Raw genomic sequence first — 23,738 nt, forward strand, 5'->3', positions numbered from 1 at the left:
GTCCTAACCACTGGACTACTAGGGAATTCCCAGCTATCTTCCCCATTTTGCAGTGGAGGAAACTAAGTGATGGAGAGAAATTAAGTCACCCATCCAAAGTTATGGACATTGTAAGTGTCTGGGTGTTGATTCGTTTCCCAAAGCTGTGTTTTCTTGTTGTTGTTTTTTTTTTTCCTTTTTGTTTTGAGGGTCAGGTTTCCAGAGGGAATGCTATGTAAAACAAGACTTAAAGGTTGGATTTAGGTAACCAGTTGGCAGAATTTTTCTAAAGGAAGAGAAGTGTTTGGTTGAAGTGTAGAACTGGAAGTAATGAATGAAGAAGAATAGTTGACGTTTATGTATATGGTTATTGTAAGCAGGGACTGTTCTAAGATTCTTAAATATAGTAAGTTATTTAATTTTAAAACATGTGGCTTGCGGGATCTTAGTTCCCCATTCAGCCTGAGTCCTAACCACTGGACTACTAGGGAATTCCCAGCTATCTTCCCCATTTTGCAGCGGAGGAAACTAAGTGATGGAGAGAAATTAAGTCACCCATCCAAAGTTATGGACATTGTAAGTGTCTGGGTGTTGATTCGTTTCTCAAAGCTGTGTTTTCTTGTTGTTGTTGTTGTTTTTTTTCTTTTTGTTTTGAGGGTCAGGTTTCCAGAGGGAATACTATGTAAAATAAGACTTAAAGGTTGGATTTAGGTAACCAGTTGGCAGAATTTTTCTAAAGGAAGAGAATTGTTTGGTTGAAGTGTAGAACTGGACATAATGAATGAAGAAGAATAGTTGACGTTTATGTATATGGTTATTGTAAGCAGGGACTGGTCTAAGATTCTTAAATATAGTAAGTTATTTAATTTTAAAGCCAAGTTGGATATTCTTATCCCCATCTCCCTCAAGAGGAAGAAGACTGAGACACAAAGTCATCCACTAGCAGGGGCAGAACCCAGAAGCTGAATCCAGGAAGTCTTGGTTCAGAATCCAGCCTCCCCTTACCAACAGTGTTCCTGCCTGGAGAATCCCAGGGATGGCGGAGCCTGGTCGGCTGCCGCCTATGGGGTCGCACAGAGTCGGACATGACTGAAGCGACTTAGCAGCAGCAGCAGCAGCAATCCATTTAAAGCCTACATAACCAAAGGGAGGGTCAGACTAGGGGCAAAGAGTGAAGTTGAGAGATCTGTAGTAATCCACTCATGAACCAGCAGTCCAGGTTTGGCTTTCCATGGTGGGTGTGAGAATGAAGAGAAAAAGCTGATGGAATCAGACATTAGGCAGAAGAATCTGGAGGATCTGGTGACTGGTTGGGTGTGGGGTGTAAAGAAAAGTAGGTCTGGAGGATGATGCCATCCGGTTCCTGACTTTGGGGCATCTGAGTGTGTTACTTGTTGTTGTTCAGTTGCTCAGTCATGGCTGACTCCTTGTGATCCCACGGACTGCAGCACACCAGGCTTCCCTGTCCTTCACCATCTCCCGCAGTTTGCTCAAACTCACGTCCATCGAGTCAGTGATGCCATCCAACCATCTCATCCTCTGTCGTCCCCTTCTCCTCCTGCCCTCAATCTTTCCCAGCATCAGGGTCTTTTCCATTGAGTCAGCTCTTCGCATCAGGTGGCCAAAGGATTGGAGTTTCAGCTTCAGCATCAGTCCTTCCAATGAATATTCAGGACTGATTTCCTTTAGGATTAACTGGTTTGATCTTCCTGTCCAAGGGACTCTCAAGAGTCTTCTCCAGCACCACAGTGTACGACAGGCCAATAATAGGGAGACAAGACATTGAGGCAAGATATAGTGACTTTATTCGGAAAACTGAGCATCCTTGAAGATGACAGGCTAGTGCCCTTGAGTACCAGTTTCTCGAATACCAGTTTCTGTTAAGGATGGAAGAGGTGAGGCAAAAAAGTTTAAAGGCCATTGTTGCTGCTGTCCACTAAGTTGTGTCCAGCTCCTTTGCGACTCCATGGACTGTAGCCCACCAGGTCCCTCAGTCCATGGGATTTCCCAGGCCAGAGTGGGTTGCCATTTCCTCCTCCAGGGCATCTTTCCAACCCAGAGATTGAACCTGTGTCAGATTGGCTGTCAGATTCTTTACTTCCGAACCACCTGGGAAGCCCCTGAAAGGCCATTAGTCTTGCATAATATCTCTTGGTTGGGCCAGCATGAAAAGTAGTTATTTAGTTGCTAAGTCATGTCCAACTCTGACCCCATGGACTGTAACCTGCCAGGCCCCTCTATCCCTGGGATTTTCCAGGCAAGAATACTGGAATCTTGCAGAATATCTCTTGGCTGGGCCAGCAGAGGAAAAGGATGTGCTAATTTCTTCTTTTCTGCAGCTGTTGACAGGTGGGCAGGGTCAGAATGCATCCCTCTGAGCTGAACAAAGGCAAGTCAGTTTACCATTAGGGCAGATGGGGAGGTGGGGGTGCGGGGGTGGGGGGTGGTTTGGGGCAGGTTCCCCTGAGGCAGGCCATTATGTTTGCTTACAGCTATTGACCGCATCCTTTCAGTGATTATATTAACAAAAGCAACGACTGGCAAAGGGTAAATAAAAGAAACAGATCCAGGTTTTGCTCTTCCCTGTTAAAACGGATGACTGCTACCCTTTGCTGTGCTGGGGACCAGCTATGATGGGGACCACAGAAGTGCAGCAGGGAGGCTGAACCTGGGCGGGAGGTGGGGAATATGCTCAATGTACCTTGAAACACACTGGGTTTGAGGTTCCTGTGGATTATCAAGTGGAGGTTCTAGTTGGTCAACATCTAGCTTTGTGGGAGGGTCAGCAGGTCAGAGAGAGGGACTGAGCTGGGCATGTGGAGTCACCCCTGTGGCTGGTAATGGAAGCTCTTGATCAGGGCCCTCCCTGGGAGAGAGTGTAGTGTGGTTAGAAGCCTTAAGACATGGCCCTGGGGTGGATGAAGGCCCAGGAGCCTTCAAAAGAAGCCTGGGAAGTTGTGACTGGAGAGCCAGAGGACAGCAGGCCTGAATGGCCTGAATGGACAAGGTGTGATTTGAGAATGGAGGGTTACATAGTGCAGAGGTTACAGAGAGGGCAAGAAGGGAAAGCGCTGACAAACGTAGATGGGACTTGACAGGTGCAGGATGTGAGCATGGTTCCGAAGGAAAACTTGACAAACATAGCCGACTGGATAAAAGAAACACAACTCAAGATGTCTCCATGGTGTTGATGAGAAGCCACTGGGAGAAAGTGGTACCAAGGAGGGCTCTGTTGGAGGTGGGAAGTGGCGGCCATAACGTTGGTTTTGATCTCATCAAACATGACAGTTGAAAACAGGATCAGTGTTTGGGGGCAAGAAACAGGGCTGAGGATTTGATGGTGAGAATTGTTAACATGCCAAGTGATAATTGAAAACCATAAAAATCGGTGAAAGTGGAAGAGTTAAAGAGATGGAAAGGTGACATCTCCAAGTAGGGAAGCCTTGAGTCATTAAGTCCAAACTTGATGGTTTGGAAACCAGGCACAGGATTTGCAGGGAAAATGCCAAGCAAGCAAGGTGATGGGGCCAGGAAGGTGTTTCCGATTTCAGCATTCACCCTCGGGGGTGAACGTGGAGGCTCCTGGGAAGATCTGTGTTGTCTGGGATGGAGACTCAGGGACAGTGCTTGTCAAGACGTCCTGCGTTAGGAAGACAGGGAGATCAGGGGCTCTTACTCGTCTCCCCGACCTCGGCCAGAGGTTGTCAGAAGAACACACCCAGCACGTGTTACTTCTGAGGCTGAGCTGCGGTTCGATGTCTGTGCACTCCCTCCCCCCCCACCCGCTTAGGTATGAAGAAATTGATTTGGAAACAGGCATCGTGGAGTCCAGGAGGGACCCAGTCCCTCTGGAGGATGTCTACCCCATTCACATGATCTTAGAGAATAAAGATGGCATCCAGGGCTCATGCCGGTACTTCAAGGAAAGGAAGAACATTACCAACGACATCAGGACCAAGATGTTACAGCCCCGCTGCACGATGGTGGAAGCCTTTGGCAGGTAACTCGTTTGCACTGTGCGTGACTGGTGGGCATCTCCCTGCTTTAAGTTGGGGTGTGTGGTCAGTGCGCCAGGACAGGTTGCAGCCCCGGTGTTCTCAGGGTGCGTCCACCGTGCCCTAACTAAGCCGGCCCTCTGCCTTCATCACTCTGCTTCTTTGGGGGCTGATCTTGCTCGGGCTGGGGTGGGGGCGGGGAAGGCTGCCTTTCTCTTCCCTTTGCGTCCTTTGTTGCCTAGTGAGCAGTCCTTTTGTGAGTCTTCAGTCAGGGTCCCAGTTTCCCAAGCCCCTCGCCCCGTCCCCACCTCCCTTCCTGCTTGACGGAACAGGGGGAAGCTTCCCGCGTGAACTCACCTTGCTGCCGCCTTCTCCCTCAGCTTGCAGACTCGCCCCCCCACTTCCCTCCTCCCTCACCTCAGAGGAGATGGAAACCGGCCCTGTCTCAGCGCTGATGTCTCTTCCTCTCTTTCTCCCCAGAACCTCGTGCTCTTTCCCGCCTCTGTCAGCCGGCTCACCTTTCTCCTTTGTTTTCAGCTCTTTCCTATCGACACTGGCTTCTCCCCAGCCTGACACTCTGATTCCTTCGTCTTAAAACAAGACCCTCTCCCCACCTCGGATCCCCTGTGACTGTGTCTCTGTTGCTGCAGCCAAGCTTCTTCTAAGAAACAGCCACACTTGCTCTCTGTCCTTCTGGATCCCCCCTCCCCTCCTGGAGCTTTGCAGCGCCTGCTTCCTGCCCCTGCCCCACCAGGCTTCCTGCCTCCTCAGGAACCCCCTTCTTTGAGAGCTCTCCCTGGTGACAGCCCACAAGCTCTCTTCACACTCGTAGGCCTCAATCGGGGGCTCCTTGTACATGTCGTTTCATAAGCCTGGTCTCAGCTATCGCATCCCCTTGTAAGTGGATCTTTTCTTGTCTTTAGTAGACTGTGAGCTCCACAAAGGCAGATGCCATTTTTTATTTCTCTTGGCATTGCTGGTTCTTTGCATGGCATTTAATCAGTGTTGGATAATTTGATGACCACAGTCAGCAAATCAGGCCTTGGGCAGGAGTCCTAGAGTCAGCTACTGGGAAAGGCTGGAGTTCCCACAGGATGGGGGTAAACCACCCTGAATACATTTTTAAAGCAGCGAGTCAGCGTCCCTGTTTTCAGACTGTTCTTTTCTCAGCTGAGCTCTTCCAGTTTAACTTAATGAACCTGTTTTGAGAAAACAGGTCGTAAGTTTGTGACGTGCAGACCCAGAAAGGAGACTGTCTTGTCCATCATGTGTATTCGCTGCCTAACACTCTTTAGAGATGAACCGTACGGAAGACTAACTGGGTCACAAGCAATGCGAAGGAAGCACAGTTAAATGAAAACATTGACAACCTCAGCTTTTTACTTTCTGCCTGCTCGGTAGGAGCAGTGGGATCATCTGCTTTTTGGCGGTGGGAGGGGAGCAAGAGCAGGAACTGTCAGGCTGAGTGATGTGAGTGAAGACAGGCCTTAGGGTCGGGCATCTGTCAACCACAGCCTGGGAGGAGGAGATGCTGCCTGTAGATGGCAGGGCTTGGGAGCCCGTGGGCTCTCATACAGACCCTTGGTGACTTACTCCCCTGGGAGACAGAGCTCCTCCAGCTGCTGTGTCTCGATGCCAAGCAGTGAGTAAAGATGGTTTCTCTGCCAGGACACCCTCGTGGGATCTCTGCGGCAGGGCTGGGACCCGAGACAGTCTGCCCAAGATGGCCATTTATTAATAAGTCAGCAGGCAAGGCCCCAGGGCGGAGTCTCTTTGTCTTCAGCATCGAGGACAGCTTCAGCAAAGTCTATATCCCAAGCCGGGGCTTCTCGAAGTGTCTTGCTGGGACAGGGGCTTGACCTCTTTTGCAGGTACTATTTTTCACACACCCAGACAGTAGGAGAAGCTAATGATTTGTCCCAGGTCTGCTCTCCAGATTGGCAGGTCCACCTGTCACACAGGGCACTATTCTTGACTCTGAAGTTTTGTTTTCTCAGTCCAATTCAGGAGGCGAGTTCGTTCACTTAACAGATGGTTACGGAGGCCCTTCTGTAAGCATTTAAGATGCTGAGGGTGTCCTGGGGACCCAGATGACAACCTGCCCCCCCTCTTAGGGCGCTTATGGCAGGAACACGTGCCCCCAGAATGTGGCCATTTCTGAGAGTGCCAGGTGTGTGATGAGTCCAGAAATGGTCAGAGGCTGGGATGGCCTCTGGTTAGCATTTTTATGGAGAATTGAGGTGTTGGTATCTGAGCAGTGATCTAAAGGATGAGAATCAATAGCCTAAGGATGAGGTGGGCAGAGAACCAATGGGGCCACTGTGGGTGCAGAGCCAGGCAGTGGGGGTGTGTAGGAGGTTCCAGGCTCTGGTGGGGAGTCTGGGTTTGGGCCCCAGGGCCCTGGCAGGACTGGGAGGGGCCCGAGCAAGGAAATGGTGAGACTGGCTCTGTTCCCCCGGAACCCTCTTGTGGGTCTAAGGATGGAAACCTCCTTAACTGGGGATTGTGAACCTCTGAGGAGAAGCAGGAAACCATGGTTCACTAAGGTTCTGCTTTTATACATTTTGATTTTCTTAAAAAAATTAAAGTGATTTTTTTTTTCTCCCTCGGTGGCTTCTGGTTTGCAGGTGGGGGAAGAAACTGATCATCGTTGCCTCCCAGGACATGCGGTACCGGGCCTTGATCGGCTTTGAGGGTGACCCTGACTTGAAGCTCCCAGACTTCTCCTACTGCATCTTGGAGCGGTTAGGCCGGTCCCGGTGGCAGGGGGAGCTCCAGCGAGACCTCCACAGCACCGCTTTCAAGTGAGAGGATGCTTTGCTTCTCTGCTCTACATGTCGGGGCTCCCTGACCATCAGACCCTGCCACCTGGGCAGTCCCAGCATCTGTGGTGGTTGAAGGCATGGTGCTTTCTCATTGAAGAGACTCTGGGGGAAAAAAGGAAAAGGGGGGGACCTCCATGGTGGTCCAGTGGTTAAGACCCTGCCCTTCCATTGCAAGGGCCACCGATTCAATCCCTGGTCAGGGGACTCAGATCCAGCATACTGCGTGACACGGCCAAAAATAGGGAAAAAAAGAGACCCTGCAGTGACCATAGAATTTATTGTTAAAACTAGATGTTTTGAGTGTGAAAGGTGGAGCTGACCAGAAGGAACACCTAGGCAGTGGGCATAAATTGAGCCCATCTGGCAAACCAGAATGCGTGGTCACCCTAATTATTGGCTGCTACATGATTAGATACCCATGTCTTGTCTGATCAGCTCCTTGCTAACCCAGCCATCCCTTCCCACTCCATTCCTCAGTCCTCTGCACACGTGCACCTCCACCCTGTCTCCCCATCCACCTCTCCTGGGGGTCTGGAGTGTGCCTTAGGTTGGGTCGCTTTCCATGGCCATTGTCACATAGCAGAGGTTCTCTTAGGCTGACTGGATGCAGGGAGAGGGTGGGGATGTGTCTCTGGTATTCACGTCCTTTGTGCATTATGGGGTGAAAGCAACCAGCAAAGCAAAATGGCTGCTGTCTTCCTCTCCTCCAGGGTTGACGCCGGGAAGCTTCACTATCACAGGAAAATTTTGAACAAAAACGGGCTGATTACGATGCAGTCCCATGTGATCCGATTGCCCACCGGGGCCCAGCAGCACTCAATCCTCCTCCTCCTGAACCGGTTTCACATGGACAGGTACAGTGTAGACTCCAGAGCGCTTCCTTACCTCTGTATTTCAGCCTGGTGTCTTGTGCCTTTAAAAATCCTAGAGGCGGGACTTCCCTGGTGGTCCAGTGGTAAAGAATCTGGCTTCCCCTGCAGGGGGTGTGGGTTCAATGCCTAGTCTGGAAGTTCTGAGCCTTGAAATGCAGCCAATAAAGAAAAGGAAAAAAAAAAAACACCAAATCCTAGAGGCGAAATCAAATATGACTAGCTTTTAGGAAAAAGATATTTTCCATCTGTTTCTGATTATGCAAATAAGCCATGCTTATTTAGAAAATCTGGAAATTATATAGAAAAGAAGGGGGAAGAAATACCTCTCGCCCCACAGCCCAGCAGTAGGGACTGTTTCGGTGAAATTTGGGGGGAAGGTCAAAAGAAAAGCCGATAAGTCAAATTTGATTTGCTACGGTGACAGAATTCTGTGGGTAAAAGAGAGAACAAGGGGCTTAAGTCAAGATCTGTATTTAGATCTTTGCTCCTGACTTGGGCACAGTCACTTGACCTCACTGAACCACTGTTTCCCTCTTCTGTAGAGAGGCCCTGGCACAGCTTGGTGCTCATTCTTAAGCAGTGAAGATCTGTGCCTTCGTGTATTCTTTTATTCATGGAAAGGCGGGACAGATGAACAAGTATCCTGATCCCATACATTTGCCCTCCCTGCTGCTCGACCTGTGGGTAAAGCCAAGTTCACCTTCCCCAGTGGCATGACTATCTTTCTCTCCGCCCCTCTCCCAGCACGACCCTCTCCCCCCAAACCCGCCACTCTCTCCCTGTTCCCCACAGCTGAGGAGCCCTGGGCTCCTCTAATAGCTTCCTGTGGTGGCCGTGAGCTTGTGAGCATTTATTATGACCTCCACTTCACATTAAAAATGCAAAGGAAGGAAAGGTCCTTCACACCAGTAAAGTGAGAGCAGAATCAGAGATGTGTCCTGATTAATACACAGAGTGCTGTATTTCAGTACTGGGTTTACATTTTGTGCCTGAGTTTTAAAAAAGCTGAACTTCTTTATGAAATCATCCTTATCCTCTCTTAGCATCTGATTTATAAGGAAATGTGTAAATAGATGCTTCCTAAAACTTTACGGTATTGTTGACTCAAAAAATACAACCTCAAAGTTGAGAATTACATTTTATTCGGTGGGAATTTTTCATGTGATGAGTTGACTCACTGGAAAAGACTCTGATACTGGGAAAGGTTGAGGGTGGGAGGAGAAGGGGACGACCGAGAATGAGATGGCTGGATGGCATCACCGACTCTGTGGACATGAGTTTGAGTGAACTCCGGGAGTTGGTGATGGACAGGGAGGCCTGGCGTGCTGTGATTCCTGGGGTCGCGGAGAGTCGGACATGACTGAGCGACTGAACTAAACTCAACTAAACTAAGCCCCAAAGGCAGCATCTCGAGCAGCTCTGAGAGAACTGCTCAGAGGAGACGACGTGGGGGGAACCAGGTTATACAGAACTTTTGCAACAAAAGGCGTGAAAGATGGAATTATTTCCTGCCATATCGGTAAGCGAGGATATCACAGTCATCAGCAGTTACACACATCCTGCTTGAGCCGGTGAGCCCTGAGGAAACTCAGGATGTGAGAACACAGGATTCAGGCCCAGATAGCTGAGGTGCTCATCAAAAGAATGATTTCAGTAAGCCCTGGCTCCCGAGTCTTCCCACACAAAGAAAAGCGCTTAATTCCTTAACTTGGCATATCTGGTTTTCCCTGGTTGAGAACTAAGACCTCAAATACCAGCATGCCCCTCCCCCCTGAAGAGGAACAACCCACAAACAAGTTAAAAAGACATGATTAGATCAACACACTTAAACTTTAATACCAAATAGCAACTTAATATTGAATATTCCCCAGTTCCCGTGAATCTGAACGTCATTTTGGCCAGTTTCTTTTCTTTAATTTGTAAGCTCTTACTTTTAAATTGAGTAGAGCTCTTTATTGATTCAGTTTTTGTTTTAATTGAAGGATAGTTAATTTACAGTGTTGTGCCAGCCTCTGCTGTGCAGCCAAGTGACTCAGCTATGCACATATAGACGTTGTCTTTTTATACTCTTCCATTATGGTTTATCACGGGGTACTGAGTGTAGTTCCCTGTGCTGTGCGTTAGGAGCTTGTTGTTTATCTACCCTGTCCCTGGTGGCTCAGAGGTTAAAGCGTCTGCCTCCAATGTGGGAGACCCGGGTTCAATCCCTGGGTCGGGAAGGAAGATCCCCTGGAGAAGGAAACGGTAACCCACTCCAGTATTCTTGCCTGGTGAATCCCATGGACGGAGAAGCCTGGTAGGCTACAGTCCACAGGGTTGCAAAGAGTCGGACACGACTGAGCGACAGAACGGAACGGATGTAATAGTTTACCTCCGCTTATCCCAAGCTCTTAGTCCCTTCTCTCCTCCCGCCCCCTCCCCCTTGGTAGCCACAAGTCTGCTCCATGTCTGTGAATGTGTTCCTGTTTTGTGGATAGGTTTGTTTGGTCATATTTTAGATTCCACATGTAAGTGCTGTCATATGGTGCGTAAATTCAGTGTTGATAATACTTTCCAGAGGTAGAGATATCTCACGTATAATGTGTACACAGACATATGGTATAAACAGGCAAAACTGGAGATCTCATGGCTTCACTTAAAAAAAAAACTCCTTATGAGTCAGGTATTGCAGTGTAAACTTGTGTGTGTGTGTGCGCGTGCACGCAGTCTTTCGGTCAGATCTGACTCTTTGTGATCCCATGGACTGTAGCCCGCCAGGTTCCTCTGTCGGTGGAATTTTCCAGGCAAGAATACTAGAGCAGGTTGCCTGTTCCTACTCCAGGGGATCTTCCCGACCCAGGGGACAATGTAAACTCACTAGTTTACAAAGAACAGTTGGAATACATTAAAGTTGCCTGCTCAGATGACTCAGGCTTTACTATTTGTAAAATTTGGCTGAGGGTGCATTCCCTGTGGTTTGAATTTTAAAACTGCCACTTTTTTTTCTTGGATTTAAAACTGCCACTTTTTTTTTTTTTCTTGGTTTCAGGTCTTGCCTGATTGACCTAATTAATTAGGCTCAATCTCAGATCCTTATGACCTATACTTAATATTTCTGGTTTGTAGAGATTTGCAAGAGAAAGACAGTTACTTTTCATCCCCCAAAGAGCAGGTCTGTCACCTAAATGATTCTGAAAGATTGATGTTATCAGTGAGACAATAAGTAAACTGAAGTTTATGAGTTCTCTGTTTTAAAACTTAGAATTTATCATGCCTCCAAAGGTTTGTATAAGGTATTCAGCAAAGATCTTCTGAGTTTACAGGTTAAACCCAGAGCAGAAGCACCATTTTTATTTTTATTAGCCCTTGAATGTTAGTTTCCATTTTTTACTTATTTGTGTGGCTCAGGTAACCCTATTGGTTTCCTTTAACGGTTCAGGTAATATTTCCTGAGGAGTACATTTATTGATATATACCTGGTTTTATAATACAACCCAGGGGACACATTCCCCAATGAAACACGTCTCCCCCACAATATAATTAAACAAAAGAGATGTAAACCATCTTAAATAAAGTCCAGTTAAACATACCAGTTTTATACACTTTCATCTCAGTTCTGTCTACTTTGATGCCTTTTAACTTTGGTCTTCATTAGGATCTAATCAATAAGCTTTGATCTTACAGGAGTTTTAGAAGTTTTTCTTTCCTTCTTTTATTTCCTGTCCATTTTATCAGTTCATATAAAGGGCACTGGGATCCCCAGAGTAGGGTTAAGCCAAGGAACTCAGGCCCCTTGGCCCAAATAGTTGCTGGTTGGCTATCTCAGTGTAAATTTTTTTGTTCCTTTTATATGTAAAAGGGAAGGTTGCTCAGTTTAGTTCAGTTCAGTTCAGTCGCTCAGTCATGTCCGACTCTTAGCGACCCCAAACTCTTTGCGACCCCATGGACTATATAGTCCATGGAATTTTCTAGGCCAGAATACTGGAGTGGGTAGCCGTTCCTTTCTCCAGGGGATCTTCCCAACCCAAGGATCGAACCCAGGTCTCCCACATTGCAGGCGGATTCTTTACCAGCTAAGCTACAAGAGAAGCCTTCCCTTTATATAATTTATATTTATTTGTTGTTGTTGTTTAGTCACTAAGTTGTGCCTGACTCTTGCAACCCCATGGACTGTAGCCCACCAGGCTCCTCTGTCCATGGGATTTCCCAGGCAAGAATACTGGAGTGGGTTCCCATTTCCTTCTGCAGGGGATCTTCCCAACCCAGGGATCGAACCTGCATCTCCTGCATTGGCAGGCATATTCTTTACCACTGAGCCACCAGGGAAGCCAAAATTCATATTTATACTTACATAATTTTGTACATATATAAATTGTACATAAATGGTACATAAACTGTAGACGGTAAATAGAATGACTTATTTAACTTTTAATGTTGAGGACCAGTGGGGACATCCTTTTTTATTGTTGCCTTTAACCTTAGGAAGTGTAATATCAAAACCCTGTGTTTTAATCACATAAATGTCCATCTTATTTAACCCATTTTTGATAACCATCTAAAGATTTCTTGCCTAGAAAATCCCATGGATGGAGGAGCCTGGTAGGCTGCAGTCCGTGGGGTCGCTAAGGGTCGGACACAACTGAGCGACTTCACTTTCACTTTTCACTTTCCCCTTTCACACATTGGAGAAGGAAATGGCAACCCACTCCAGTGTTCTTGCCTGGAGAATCCCAGGGACAGGGTAGCCTGGTGGGCTTCCATCTATGGGGTCACACAGAGTGGGACACGACTGAAGTGACAGCAGCAGCAGCAAAGATTTCTTTATTCATTTGACATAAGTTCTGTTTTAAAAAATTTCTACCTTCTTGGAAAAAGTATCTTTCCTTATAAGTGTATTTCCTGTTAACCATGATTATTCTAATCTTTTCCTTAGCATCTGTAAGACCCACTGAGGGATAGCACAGACCACAAATAAAACTTCACAAACCAGTTTTTCTCTGTTTTAAATTAAAGAAATTCTTCAGTATGATCAAAGATGGAAGCATTTTAAGTAATCATTTCCTGAAAGTTTTAGCCACAGAGTGTAGTCTGTACACTGCTGCTAGTCAGGTGACCTTGGCCGTGTGACTGAACCACTCAGACCCCACGCCCCACCCCCCCCCCAGTCTTCCCACTGTAAAGGACAGGAGTCGTTCTCTTGAGACTGAAGATGGAGGTTCTGTAGTTTGATACGTTGTCATGTAAACCTTGACATCTTTTAAAAAATAGGCAGTCATTACTCACAGGTCTAAAAAAATGAAGTGTTTTGTGTTTCTCACAGGAGGAGCAAATACGACATCCTCATGGAGAAGCTTTCAACTCTACTGAGCGCACGGAATAACCGGACTGAGACCCTGGGAAAGCTGAGGGAGGAACTGGTGAGCTGCCGGCTGCCCTTGTGCGGGGCTGAATGCGTCCGTGGCCCAGTGGGCATCTTTGTCAAATGAAGGCTCCGTGTATTGCAGTCAAGAGCTCTGTTATGGACTTGACCACCCCCAGCCCCTTGTGAAACAAGCAGGGTTTTCCTTTGGTTTATACAGCATGAAAAAGGGCTCAGTCTTTGATTTAAACCCCTCCCGCTCTTGGGTGGCCTTGGTTTTCCCCTGGGGTTTGTGCCAAGTCCAACCATAAAAGTTCCTGTGGAGCAGTGAATCTGGGCATTAAGATTTACTTTCATAATCAGTTCATTTCATAATCAGGCTTGTAATTTTCTTCCCACTGGTTTTGTAACCATGTAACTCCGATTGGGACTTGAAGCTCAGCTTCTTGATATCTCCTTGTAGAAGGAATTCAGTGAGAGACAAAGTGATAGGTAAGAAGTGGATTTACTTAGAGAGGAGCACACTCCACAGATAGAATGTGGGCCGTCCCCAAAGGCAGAGCAGCCCAGAAATGTGGTGTGGTTAGTTTTTATGGGCTGGGTAGTTTCATAGGCTAATGAGGGGGAGGATTATTCCAACTATTTCAGGGGAAGGGATGGGGATTTCCAGGAATTGGGCCACCGCCCACTTTTTGGCCTTTGTTGTCAGCCTCACAACTGTCATAGCGCCTGTGGGTGTGTCATTTAGCTTACTGATGTGTGAAGGTGGGCACAGACTAAGGCTCAAGGTCTAATGGAAGGCCCCTCATCCACCATCTTGGGCTTGATTTGGTTCTAATCGGTTGTGTCATGTCCCTGGGCTGTATTTAAAGTTTGTGCCCTGCCCCTTTCCCTCCTGTTTAGTGCTTTTTTGTTTTTTAAAGATTTGTTTGTCTGTGTGTTTCCTCTGTTTCTTAGCTGGATCTCAGTTTCGGCTTGAGGGACCTTTAGTTGTGGCTTGGAAATTCTTAGCTGCAAGTTGAATCTAGTTCCTGACCAGGGCCCCCTGCATCGGGAGCTCAGTCTTAGTGGCTGGACCACCAGGGAAGTCCTGTTTCCAGTTTTATACTGAAATAGCGGAGTGACTGTGCTGAGAAGAGGTGAGGCAACACGGGGAAAAAAGCAGCTACGGGCGGACCTGCCTCATCTCTTCAGTGAGCGGCCACTGGAGTCAGAACTATATTCCGCAGCACAGTGACAAAAATTAACGCGGGTGACAGTCTCATGCTGTCACGGAGCCGTCTAATTGGAGAGACTGACGTGACCACACACCCAGACTGTTCCTTGGAAGGATGCGTCTGAGCTCCGTGAAAAGAGAGCTGGGAGAAGCTTTGTAGAGCAAGTTCCATTGCGCTGGGCTTTGTAGATGAGATGAGCCCCAAAGAGATGGGGGAGACCAGCTGGAGCAAAGGCATGGGGGTGGTGGGAAGCGCTAGGGGTTTCCGAGGTTGGCAGTGACCCAGGGGCAACCAGGCAGCAGGGTGCCCATCAGGAGTAGTAAGAGAGGCAGCTGGAAAGGAAAGTTGGGGCCAGATAAGGAAGGTCTCAAGTGCCAGGCTGAGGAGTTGGGTTTCAGCCTTAAGCCTGAGGAATTGCTGGTGGCAGTTTCTAAGTAGAGATGACGCAGAAGTACATGCGTGCTCAGTCGTGTCTGACTCTTTGGGATTCCATGGACTGGAGCCAACCAGGCTCCTCTATCCATGGGATTTTCCAAGCAAGAGTACTAGAATGGGTTGCCATTTCCTACTCCAGGGAATCTTCCTGACTCAGGGATCGAACCCAGGTTTCCTGCATTGCAGGTGGGCAGAGGGGAGGTTGGAGGCAGGGTGTGGAGGTGGGTGTTGTGGCCTCAGTGTAGGGGGGTGAGTTGGTGAGGGACTGAAGCCAGGGTGTGAGTGTTGGTGGAAGGGGACAAGGGAGAAGGAATCTGTTGTCTGGCTTGAGTGACAGCCCCTCCCTAGGCTGGACCAGAGCTTGAGGGTGGGCTCCTGCTGGCAGGGACCCTATGTGCCGACCACCCACCATGAGAACGGCCCTGCACATGTGAACGCTCAGCCCATGTTTGTTGAATAAGTGTATGACTGAGGTAGACAGTTCAGAAAGAGGAGTGAGTTTGTTCAAGGACGAGGCATATAACAGGGTTTTTTTGGTTTTTTTTTTTTTTTTTGCCTCACTTTAGGGCTTGTGGGATCGTAGTTCTCTGACCTGGGATCAAACCCTTACCTCCTGCCTATGTTGGAAGCATGGAGTCTTAGCCATTGGATCACTGGGGAAGTCTCATGACAAATTTGATTGTAGGGTTTATAGAGTATGGAGATCTTCTGGTACTTTGACTTGGTAATAATGTCTAGGGCAGTGTCTAGTCAGCAGCTGGAAATAGGGGTCAGAGAAGGCTGAGCAGGATTTGGTAAATAATTAGTCTCTGCACGAGGTGGATGCCGTGAATATGGATGCGGGAGTGGGAAGGAGGCTAGCCTCTCTCCTTAGCTGGGCAGATTGTGCAAGTCCTCCATGGCAGCCCCCCGTAAGGGAAGGACTCCACCACCCTCCATCCTGTGGGCAGGTCATGGGAGTCCTCCTTGGCAGCTCCCCTGTAGGGAGGTTCAGGGCTCAGGGCCGTATGTGGGGGGCTGGGCTTTGATGGATGGGTGTCTGCAGGGTCTTTCCACGGTGCTGGGAGCACAGCTAGATTTACGATAGTTGCCATTTACGTGCCAGGGGGCTGAATGCGCCGTCTGTGAGTCGTCTGTATTTCTTTGTATGACCATATGTTCTGCTGCCAAGCATCCAGGCTCATCTGAGAGGTGATCACTTGTACACGGCCGCAGCAGCCCTGGGCCACGCGCTCGCTCTCTCCCCCCAGAGTGTGAAAGGGAACCTGGGAGACGCCACAGACCACTCTTAGCAGCGCCTCCCTTGGTTCAGGTGATCGCCTGCCTCGCTGGTCCAGAGGTGGCAAAATCAAATGGCTAGTAGTGGCCTGGAGGGTGGTATAAATTATCTGAGGGAGTTCCCTGGTGGCATGGAGGTTAGGAGTCAGCGCTTTCACTGCTGTGGCGCATGTTCCGTTCCTGGCCAGGGAAACCTGAATTCCTGGAAGCCATGCGGTGTAGCCAACAACAAAAAATTTTTCTTGACATCAGTATGGATTCAAGAAATCTTTCACTTTCTCTCCCGATAGCTGAAGGCAGCTCAAGAAGGGTGATAAACAGGAACTGACCTTCAGCCTCACCGTGTAAGGGGTCTGATGGCTGGGAAGGCTGGGGCGTCCGGGCCAGGCTTGCGTGTCTTGACGAAACGGCTGGTCCTCACCCCCCGCCGGCCACTGTTGTGATGAACCGCAGGCTAGGACTTGTTGCCACATCCTGTTTTCTGAGAGAAGCCAGAATCTGTTGCATTTTTTTTTTAACATGATATCTCTCACTTTTCAACGTTGGCAAGTAAATTACTTTCTTCAAAAAAACTCACGTAGATGGAAACACATGGCCTGCTCTGGTGGCAGGCTGTTTGGTAACCCTGACAGCTTTAGGAGTAGATATGGTTATTTTGGTTTTTCCACTGGACCACAAGGGAAGTCCCTAAAGGTTTTTTGTTTTTTTTAACCTGAAAGTTTTTTAATTTTTTTTTTCCTCTTTCACTGCCTGTGGGAGTTGTGTGTATGTCTGTATATATCTGTTAATTATTTAATAGTAGGGACTTCCCTGGTGGTCCAGTGGTTAAGACTCCACGCTTCCACTGCAGGGGCCAAGGGTTTGATCCCTGGTCAGGGAACTAAGATCTTGCATGCTACATGGCATGGCGCCCCACCCCCAGAAATTAATAGTACACTTATTACTTGGTTAAAAAACCAAAACACTTATGAGAAAGTATATGGTGGAAATCGTCTAATGCTGCCCCCAGCTGCCTTGTCCTCAGCCCTTTATGTGGATCCTTTCAGGATTTTGCAGGCAAATCTCTTTCCCCGTCTCATCATCAAAAAGCAGCGTGGCCTCCGTACTGCTCTGGACTCACTTTGTCCCCGGGACCAGGTGCTGGGCAGTATTTCCTCATTGGTGCCCCCAGTGTTTCTTCGTTCGAGATCATCAGCTAACTTGGGTCCCCACTTGCTCATTTACATGACCCTCTGGTAGTTTCACAGAGCTTGCTCGTACCTAACCGCCACGTTTAAATGTTGCAGGGACTGTGCGAGAGGACGTTCAAGCGTCTGTACCAGTACATGCTGAACGCGGGGCTGGCCAAGGTGGTGCCTCTTCCCTTAAAAGAGATCCACCCTGAACGTGGACCTTGCAAGACCAAGAAAGGTAAAGGCAGTCTCAGCTGTTCCCTGGGCTGCTCAGCCGGCTTTCACTTCTCGCCTTTAAGCACCAGCCTGTGTTCTTACCACATTTTGCCCTGCAGTGGGATGACATCACGTTATTTTTTCAACTCTTTTATTCCTCAGTGCCTGTCTTAGGACCTTCTATATATAAACCACTCGGGAAATGTTTGCTGAATGAAACCTGTGCTCATTCTCAGCAAACATGTCTACATGGATGTCCCTCCAACATCTCCCATTCCTGGTGTCCAGAAACCATACTCCTCTTTTTCTTCTTATCTGAATCCTCGTATTCATTCTTCAGCCAGTATTTTTTAAGTACCTGATCTGTGTTGCATGATCGCATTTTCATGGTAGGTGTTATTATCACCATTTTAAAGGTAAAAAAATTAAGAGATGATGAGTAACATACGTGAGGTTAAGCAATCAGAAAGTGGCACAGGTGAGATTTGAACCTTTTAAGGAAGTTAAACTAAGGACAATGGACTATGAAACTTTAAAAACCTCCTTTAGTCCTTTACTTTTTCTCTTTTCTTGATTTGTATCCCATGAACCCTCTGGATTAATGAAAGTCATTTAAAAAGCTGAGGGTCACAGCTCTCAGTAAAAGATGACAGAAGGAATAGATGTGTTTATCTGCACTCTTCCCAGCTCCTCCCTAGCGATCATAGGAATGTAAAAGGAATAAACCCAAGTACAAAGAGAATAGGATAGGACCTGACAGCAAGGAGATTGTCAGCTTTTTTGTGCTCAGAGGCAGATGGATAAGTGATAACTGGCCAAGCAGAATGGAAAGCTGAATGCCTGCGCAGGACAGTAGCCAACAGTGGAAGCCTCAAACCTGAAATAAACCAGGGCCCTCTGAAAGCCCCAGGGTGGATGGGTCTATGTCTGTATGAAGAGCCATTGCACCCCCCCAGGTCCCCTCCCCTACTCGTTATAGCAGGCAGCAGTCTGGTTCCCACAAAGACAGGGGTCTGGACTTTGTGGCTCAGCAGTCTTTCCTCCTTAGCACCTCCAGTGAATCCTCACTCCTTGGACGTACCTCCAGAGAGGATGCACTGGAGACTTTCTGGTGGTCCAGTGGTTAAGCATCCACCTGCCAACCCAGGTGACACATTGGGAAGATCCCACCTGCTGAGGAGCAGCTAAGCCCCCGAACCCTAGTGCCTATGTGCCTCCACAGGGGAAGTCGCCGCAGTGAGAAGCCTGTTCACCACGACAGAGAGGAAGTCCTGCTGCCGCAACTACAGAAAGCCCGCAGGGAGCACTGCAGTCCCACTGCAGCCATACGTAGACAAGTAAATAAGGTTTTTAAGCGCGAAGATGCACTGGAGGCTTTCGAGACTCTCAGACACGAGACGCAGCTGGAGACAGGGTACAGAGCTGATGACAGGCGATGTGTAATCTCCATACACTGTGAGGTGGGAGTTCTCACTGCATTCCCCCGTGGCTCCTGGAACACGCTGCCAAGCTTACACAGTCCCCGAGGCCAGCAGCTGGAGGATTCTTTTCTGTAGAAACTGACTAGTCCAAGAGAAAAAGTTTGCTAGATCCTGAAATTTAGGGGTTTCCTGGTACAGTAGCCAGCTTGTGCCTGCTCGCCCTTCGTGGAAGTCCACGCACTGGCATTCTCTCCCCTTTCCTCCTCCCCAGCCTGCAAAACCCAGGTCTTTTAATATATTTTAATGCAGCATTTTACTGTTTTCCCAAGCAGCTGAGAACTCTTAACATGAATGTGAGAGACACGAATTAACCTAGGAAATGGAAGCAAAGTGAGGAGCAGGGGAAGACGAAGGGAGAAGAGAAGATGCCGCAGCCAAGAAACCAGAGTGAGAGGCTATAAATAAAGGAGGGGCGTGCAGGAAACTAAAAAGAGTCCTTAGAAATAAACATGATTCACTTTCACTTTTCACTGCAGTACGGGAGACCTGGGTTCGACTCCTGGGTCAGGAAGGTCCCCTGGAGGAGGGCGTGGCAACCCACTACAGTATTCTTGCCTGGAAAATCCCCATGAAGAGAGACGCATGATGGGCTACAGTCAGTGGGGTTGCAGAGGGTTGGACACGATTGAGTGACTGAGCACAGCACATTGCAATGAAAGATTTAGTGAAAGGAAGGATAGAGAAAGGTGAGAAAATCTCCCCAGGATAGAAACAGGAGAGTTCAGTTGAAAATACGAAGCTGAGCCTAAAAGATCCAACCGCCACACAGTTGGGGCTTGAGTTGGGGGCGGAGGAAGAGAGTGTTTTCAGGACGGTAGAAAGGAGGAGATGACAGACAGGAAATGACAGACATGGGATTTTTCCCAGATCTGAAGAAGTCACGTTCTAGATCAAAAGACCCCGCAGACGTCTAGCATGGTGAACATGAAGAAACCCACACCAAGATCTGACAGGCTGACCCTTCAGAAGTCTGGGGCTGAAGAGCCTCCAGAGAGGAGATATCCGACTTCCCCAGTAGTAACAGAAGCTGGAGACCTTGGAGCAGCACCGTCAACTTTCTGAAAGGGATGGACTTTTACTTTGGAAATCTTTATTCACCTTTACCATCAACAAGGTGTGAGAACATTTTCATGTAAGTGGATTGGAAACAATTCATCTCATCTTCCAAGTTCCCTTTTAGGAGGCTCCAGGAGGATGTATGCCATCAAATGACAGAACAAGCCGGGAGACAGGAAAGCATGGGGTCCAGAAAGAGCGGGGACAAGGGGAGCCCTGGGGAGATGATGAAGGGAAATCATCATGACAGACACTAGGAGGGCAGGAGTCCATGCCAGGCATTAGGTGCCTCGTGCCTGTGGACGTGTGTAGGGAAAGTCGTATGCTGACAGTGATTCTGAGTATTAGTGATCTGTACAGAGAAAACCAAGCAAATGGGGGAAAAAGATACAAACACCAGTTAAAACTAAAAGGTGTATAGTTTTAAAAACTCGGAGCATAGCAAGTAACCTAGGGAGACTGCTGACAGCTCTGGAGAACGTGTGCTGAGTGAGGGCAGACCAGAGCTCAGTGCCTGCAGGAGGGAGGAGGTGTGCCTTTTGAGTGACTGAACTGCCCATCCTGTACTTCCTTGTTCAGTTCCTGGAATCACTGCCCACCCTGTCTGACTTCCTTGTGTCTGACAGTCTTATGAAGGAGATGGTAACACACAGATATGACCACACAACAGGTGTATAAAAACCAGAAGCCCCTGGAGATAGGGAAGCCCCCCGTGAGCAGACGTCATCTTTTAAGTGTCTTCGGCCAAGTAGATGTGTGACTGGTTGCATGACTGGAGTTCCTCAAGGGAAGGAGTGGGGAGCATCAGCCTTTGGTAGGCAGGAAAGTAGGAAGTTCCACTGGCTCCTGAGCAGGCAAGAAAAGGCTCCGGGAACTGAGAGGTGTGCTAGGTTTTTCCACCTAGCATTTGCCTTGGCAGTAGGATTATCTGAATGCTGAAAATAGCGTGACCTATGGCTCTGATCGGAGAAGGCAATGGCAAGCCACTCCAGTACTCTTGCCTGGAAAATCCCATGGATGGAGGAGCCTGGTGGGCTGCAGTCCATGGGGTCGCTACTAGTCGGACACGACTGAGTGACTTCACTTTCACTTTTCACTTTCACACATTGGAGAAGGAAATGGCAACCCACTCCAGTGTTCTTGCCTGGAGAATCCCAGGGACGGGGGAGCCTGGTGGGCTTCTGTCTATGGGGTCACACAGAGTCGGACACAACTGAAGTGACTAGCAGCAGCATGGCTCTAATAAGCATTTTTATTTCCTGACCTATTGAAAGAAAGTCACTTTGGTAAAGTGACTCAAACGGTAAAGAATCTGCCTGCAGTGCGGGAGACCTGGGTTCAATCCCTAGGTTGGGAAGATCCCCTGGAGTGGGCATGGCAACCCACTGTAGTATTCTTGCCTGAAGAATTCCATGGACAGAGGAACCTGGTGGGCTACAGACCATGGGGTCACAAAGAGTCAGACACAACTGAGCGACTAACACACACATTCAAAGAGAGGCATTAAATATAAGATGAATCTAAGAAAAAAATAGCTTTAAATATATATGTGAATACATACATGTATTTATTTATTTATTTATTTTGCTGGATTTCTCCATGGTTTGAGGTCCGTGTGTTACAGGAAAGAGACTGGGGTGTGACAGCATGGTTACATCCCGGATCACATCCAAGTCCCTGGGACAGTCACCAATATGAGTTCTTGGCTTCACCATGGGAAAGGATTCAAGAGTGAGCCATAATAAGGTGAAAAAAGGTGTATTCAGGGAGGAATCACTCCATAGACAGAGTGTAGGCCATCTTGGGAGGCAAGAGAAGCACCAGGGTATAGGTTTGTCAGTTTTTATAGGGGCGAGTAGTTACCTAGGCTAATGAATGGGAGGCGTGTTCCTGCTATTTGGGGGAAGAAGTGGGGATTTCCAGGGTTTGAGCCACGGCCCCCTTTTTGACCTTTGTGGTCATGGCTCCTCTGGTGTGTCATTTAGCGTGCTGATAAACGTTGTACCGAGGCAGAAGTTCTAGTGGAAGACGACCTTGCACCTAGTTGATTCTAATAATTTTATGTCATGTCTATGGGCTATGTCATTCTCTTAGAAGTTGTACCTGCCCCCTTCATGGTCTCACCTAGAAATTCAAACTTGCCCCTTGAAACTAACAGATACCCGAATGGACTTTGATGTAAGACAGCCTGGTTTGGAATTCTTGTCCTGTCACTTCCTACTGGAATTTCCTTTGAGTTTTGACCGCTCTCTGCCTCAGTTTCCTCATCAGGATTATCTGGAATAATACTACAGCTTCTTTCCAGAGTGTTATGGGACTTACAGGAGACAGTGTACCCAGAGCAAGGCCTTTAGGCCACCTCTGGCAGTGTATTTTGTTGGCCTCATGGAGTTTGTTTTAACTATAGTTGTTGGCATTTAAAAATCAGAAATTTGACCTACAAAGTCAAACTTCCCATGTCTCTCTAAAAATAAAACCAGGCAACATTGAACTGCCTTTCTTTAGTAGCAGTTAGCGAGGCAGAGAGGTGCCACCCGCTGTCTAGAGGACTCACCTTCCCCATTGACCAAGGGCACCCTGTTTTCTGCTGTGTAACCCACAGCGGCTTCACTCTGGTATGTTATCTGCCTGAAGCTTCAAGGTGTGTTCACGTCACAAGATGAGTGACCCTCATTTCCTGAGGCCCAATGCCAGGACGAAGGGTGAGCAGGACTCACAGCGCCGACTGGGTACTAAGGATGGCAATTGTAAGGTTAAGAGGGCAAATACCTAAGCTGATGAGATGACAGCGTTTTTAGATTGTCATGCACACACTCAGTGAGCCCCTTCTGACCATTCAGGAGGCTCATCTCATGCCCATATGTGATGCCGTTACCTTGTCTCTCTACACTGATGCTAAACAGAAATATGGGGAAACAGAGTTGTGGAGGAGAAGGAAAGAGTGGCTTTATTTCTTTGCCAGGCAAAGAAGGAACATAGTATGCTGGCTCCTCAAGAACTATATCCTCTTCCCTGGGGAACAGGGAGAGGTCTTGTGGGCAAGGCTTGTGGTCGGGGGTTGGTGATATGGATCAAGGCAGTGAAGGGCTTGCATTCTTCTGATGGAGAGGTGAGTGGCACAATGGTAAAGAATCCACCTGCCCACGCAGGAGACACAAGAGCTGCAAGTTCAGTCGCTGGGTCAGGAAGATCCCCTGGAGAAGGAAGTGGCAAACCACTCCAGTATTCTCGCCTGGAAACTTCCATGGGCAGAGGAGCCTGGCGGGTGACAGTCTGTGAGGTTGTAGAGTTGGACACGACAAGCACACAAGTAGGAGTCGCCATCAGCACCCCTCAGGTCCAGCAGGTCTGGGTCTCCGTGCTTGTGGGCAGCATGCCGTCCTGGTAACCACTCCCACCTGGAGGGCATTTGAAGACGTGGTTGTGTGTATCTGTTGATGAGGAAACAGAACCTCGCCCCCAGGCTGCTCTTAACTCTTTGTTTCTCCCTAGTCTTTGTTTCATCCCCTGCTTGGATAAGCCTTTTGGAATTCAAGGAATGTCTTGGAGGCCGAATGAAGGATGTTTCCTGTAATCAGAGAAATGGGGGACACAGAAAGGCTTTGTGTCCAGGAGCCCGCGGGGCCCTGCTTGGTATCTTGTCAGCTGTGCAGGTTCTGGGACAGTCTTCCCCTCCTTTCCCCTGTTATTTATCTGTGTGACTTTTTTCCCAACTAAGTCATGAGCTCCTTGAGGGTGGTGGCCCCACCCCTCACAATATTTCTGTCCTTAATGCCTGTGCTGTGCTAAGTCGCTCAGTCGAGTCTTGACTCTGCCCGCCAGGCTCCTCCATCCATGGGGATTCTCCAGGCAAAAATACTGGAGTGGGTTGCCA

General features: G+C 48.3%; 1 protein-coding gene across 1 annotated transcript in view; it reads left to right on the plus strand.

Annotated features, from left to right (window-relative positions):
• The window catches only part of GTF3C1 (general transcription factor IIIC subunit 1), a 78,388-nt gene that overhangs the window by 1,147 nt on the left and 53,503 nt on the right, over window positions 1-23,738 (plus strand). Inside the window, exons 2-6 of the mRNA XM_055409732.2 lie at window positions 3,770-3,979; window positions 6,602-6,778; window positions 7,510-7,653; window positions 12,971-13,067; window positions 17,226-17,349. Coding sequence (XP_055265707.2) covers window positions 3,770-3,979; window positions 6,602-6,778; window positions 7,510-7,653; window positions 12,971-13,067; window positions 17,226-17,349 — 752 coding nt within the window. The remainder of the gene's footprint in view (window positions 1-3,769; window positions 3,980-6,601; window positions 6,779-7,509; window positions 7,654-12,970; window positions 13,068-17,225; window positions 17,350-23,738) is intronic.

This window comes from Moschus berezovskii, chromosome 27, assembly GCF_049115385.1.
Source record: "Moschus berezovskii isolate FMDL1 chromosome 27, NW_MosBer_1.0, whole genome shotgun sequence".
In the NCBI taxonomy this organism is placed as follows: domain Eukaryota; kingdom Metazoa; phylum Chordata; class Mammalia; order Artiodactyla; family Moschidae; genus Moschus; species Moschus berezovskii.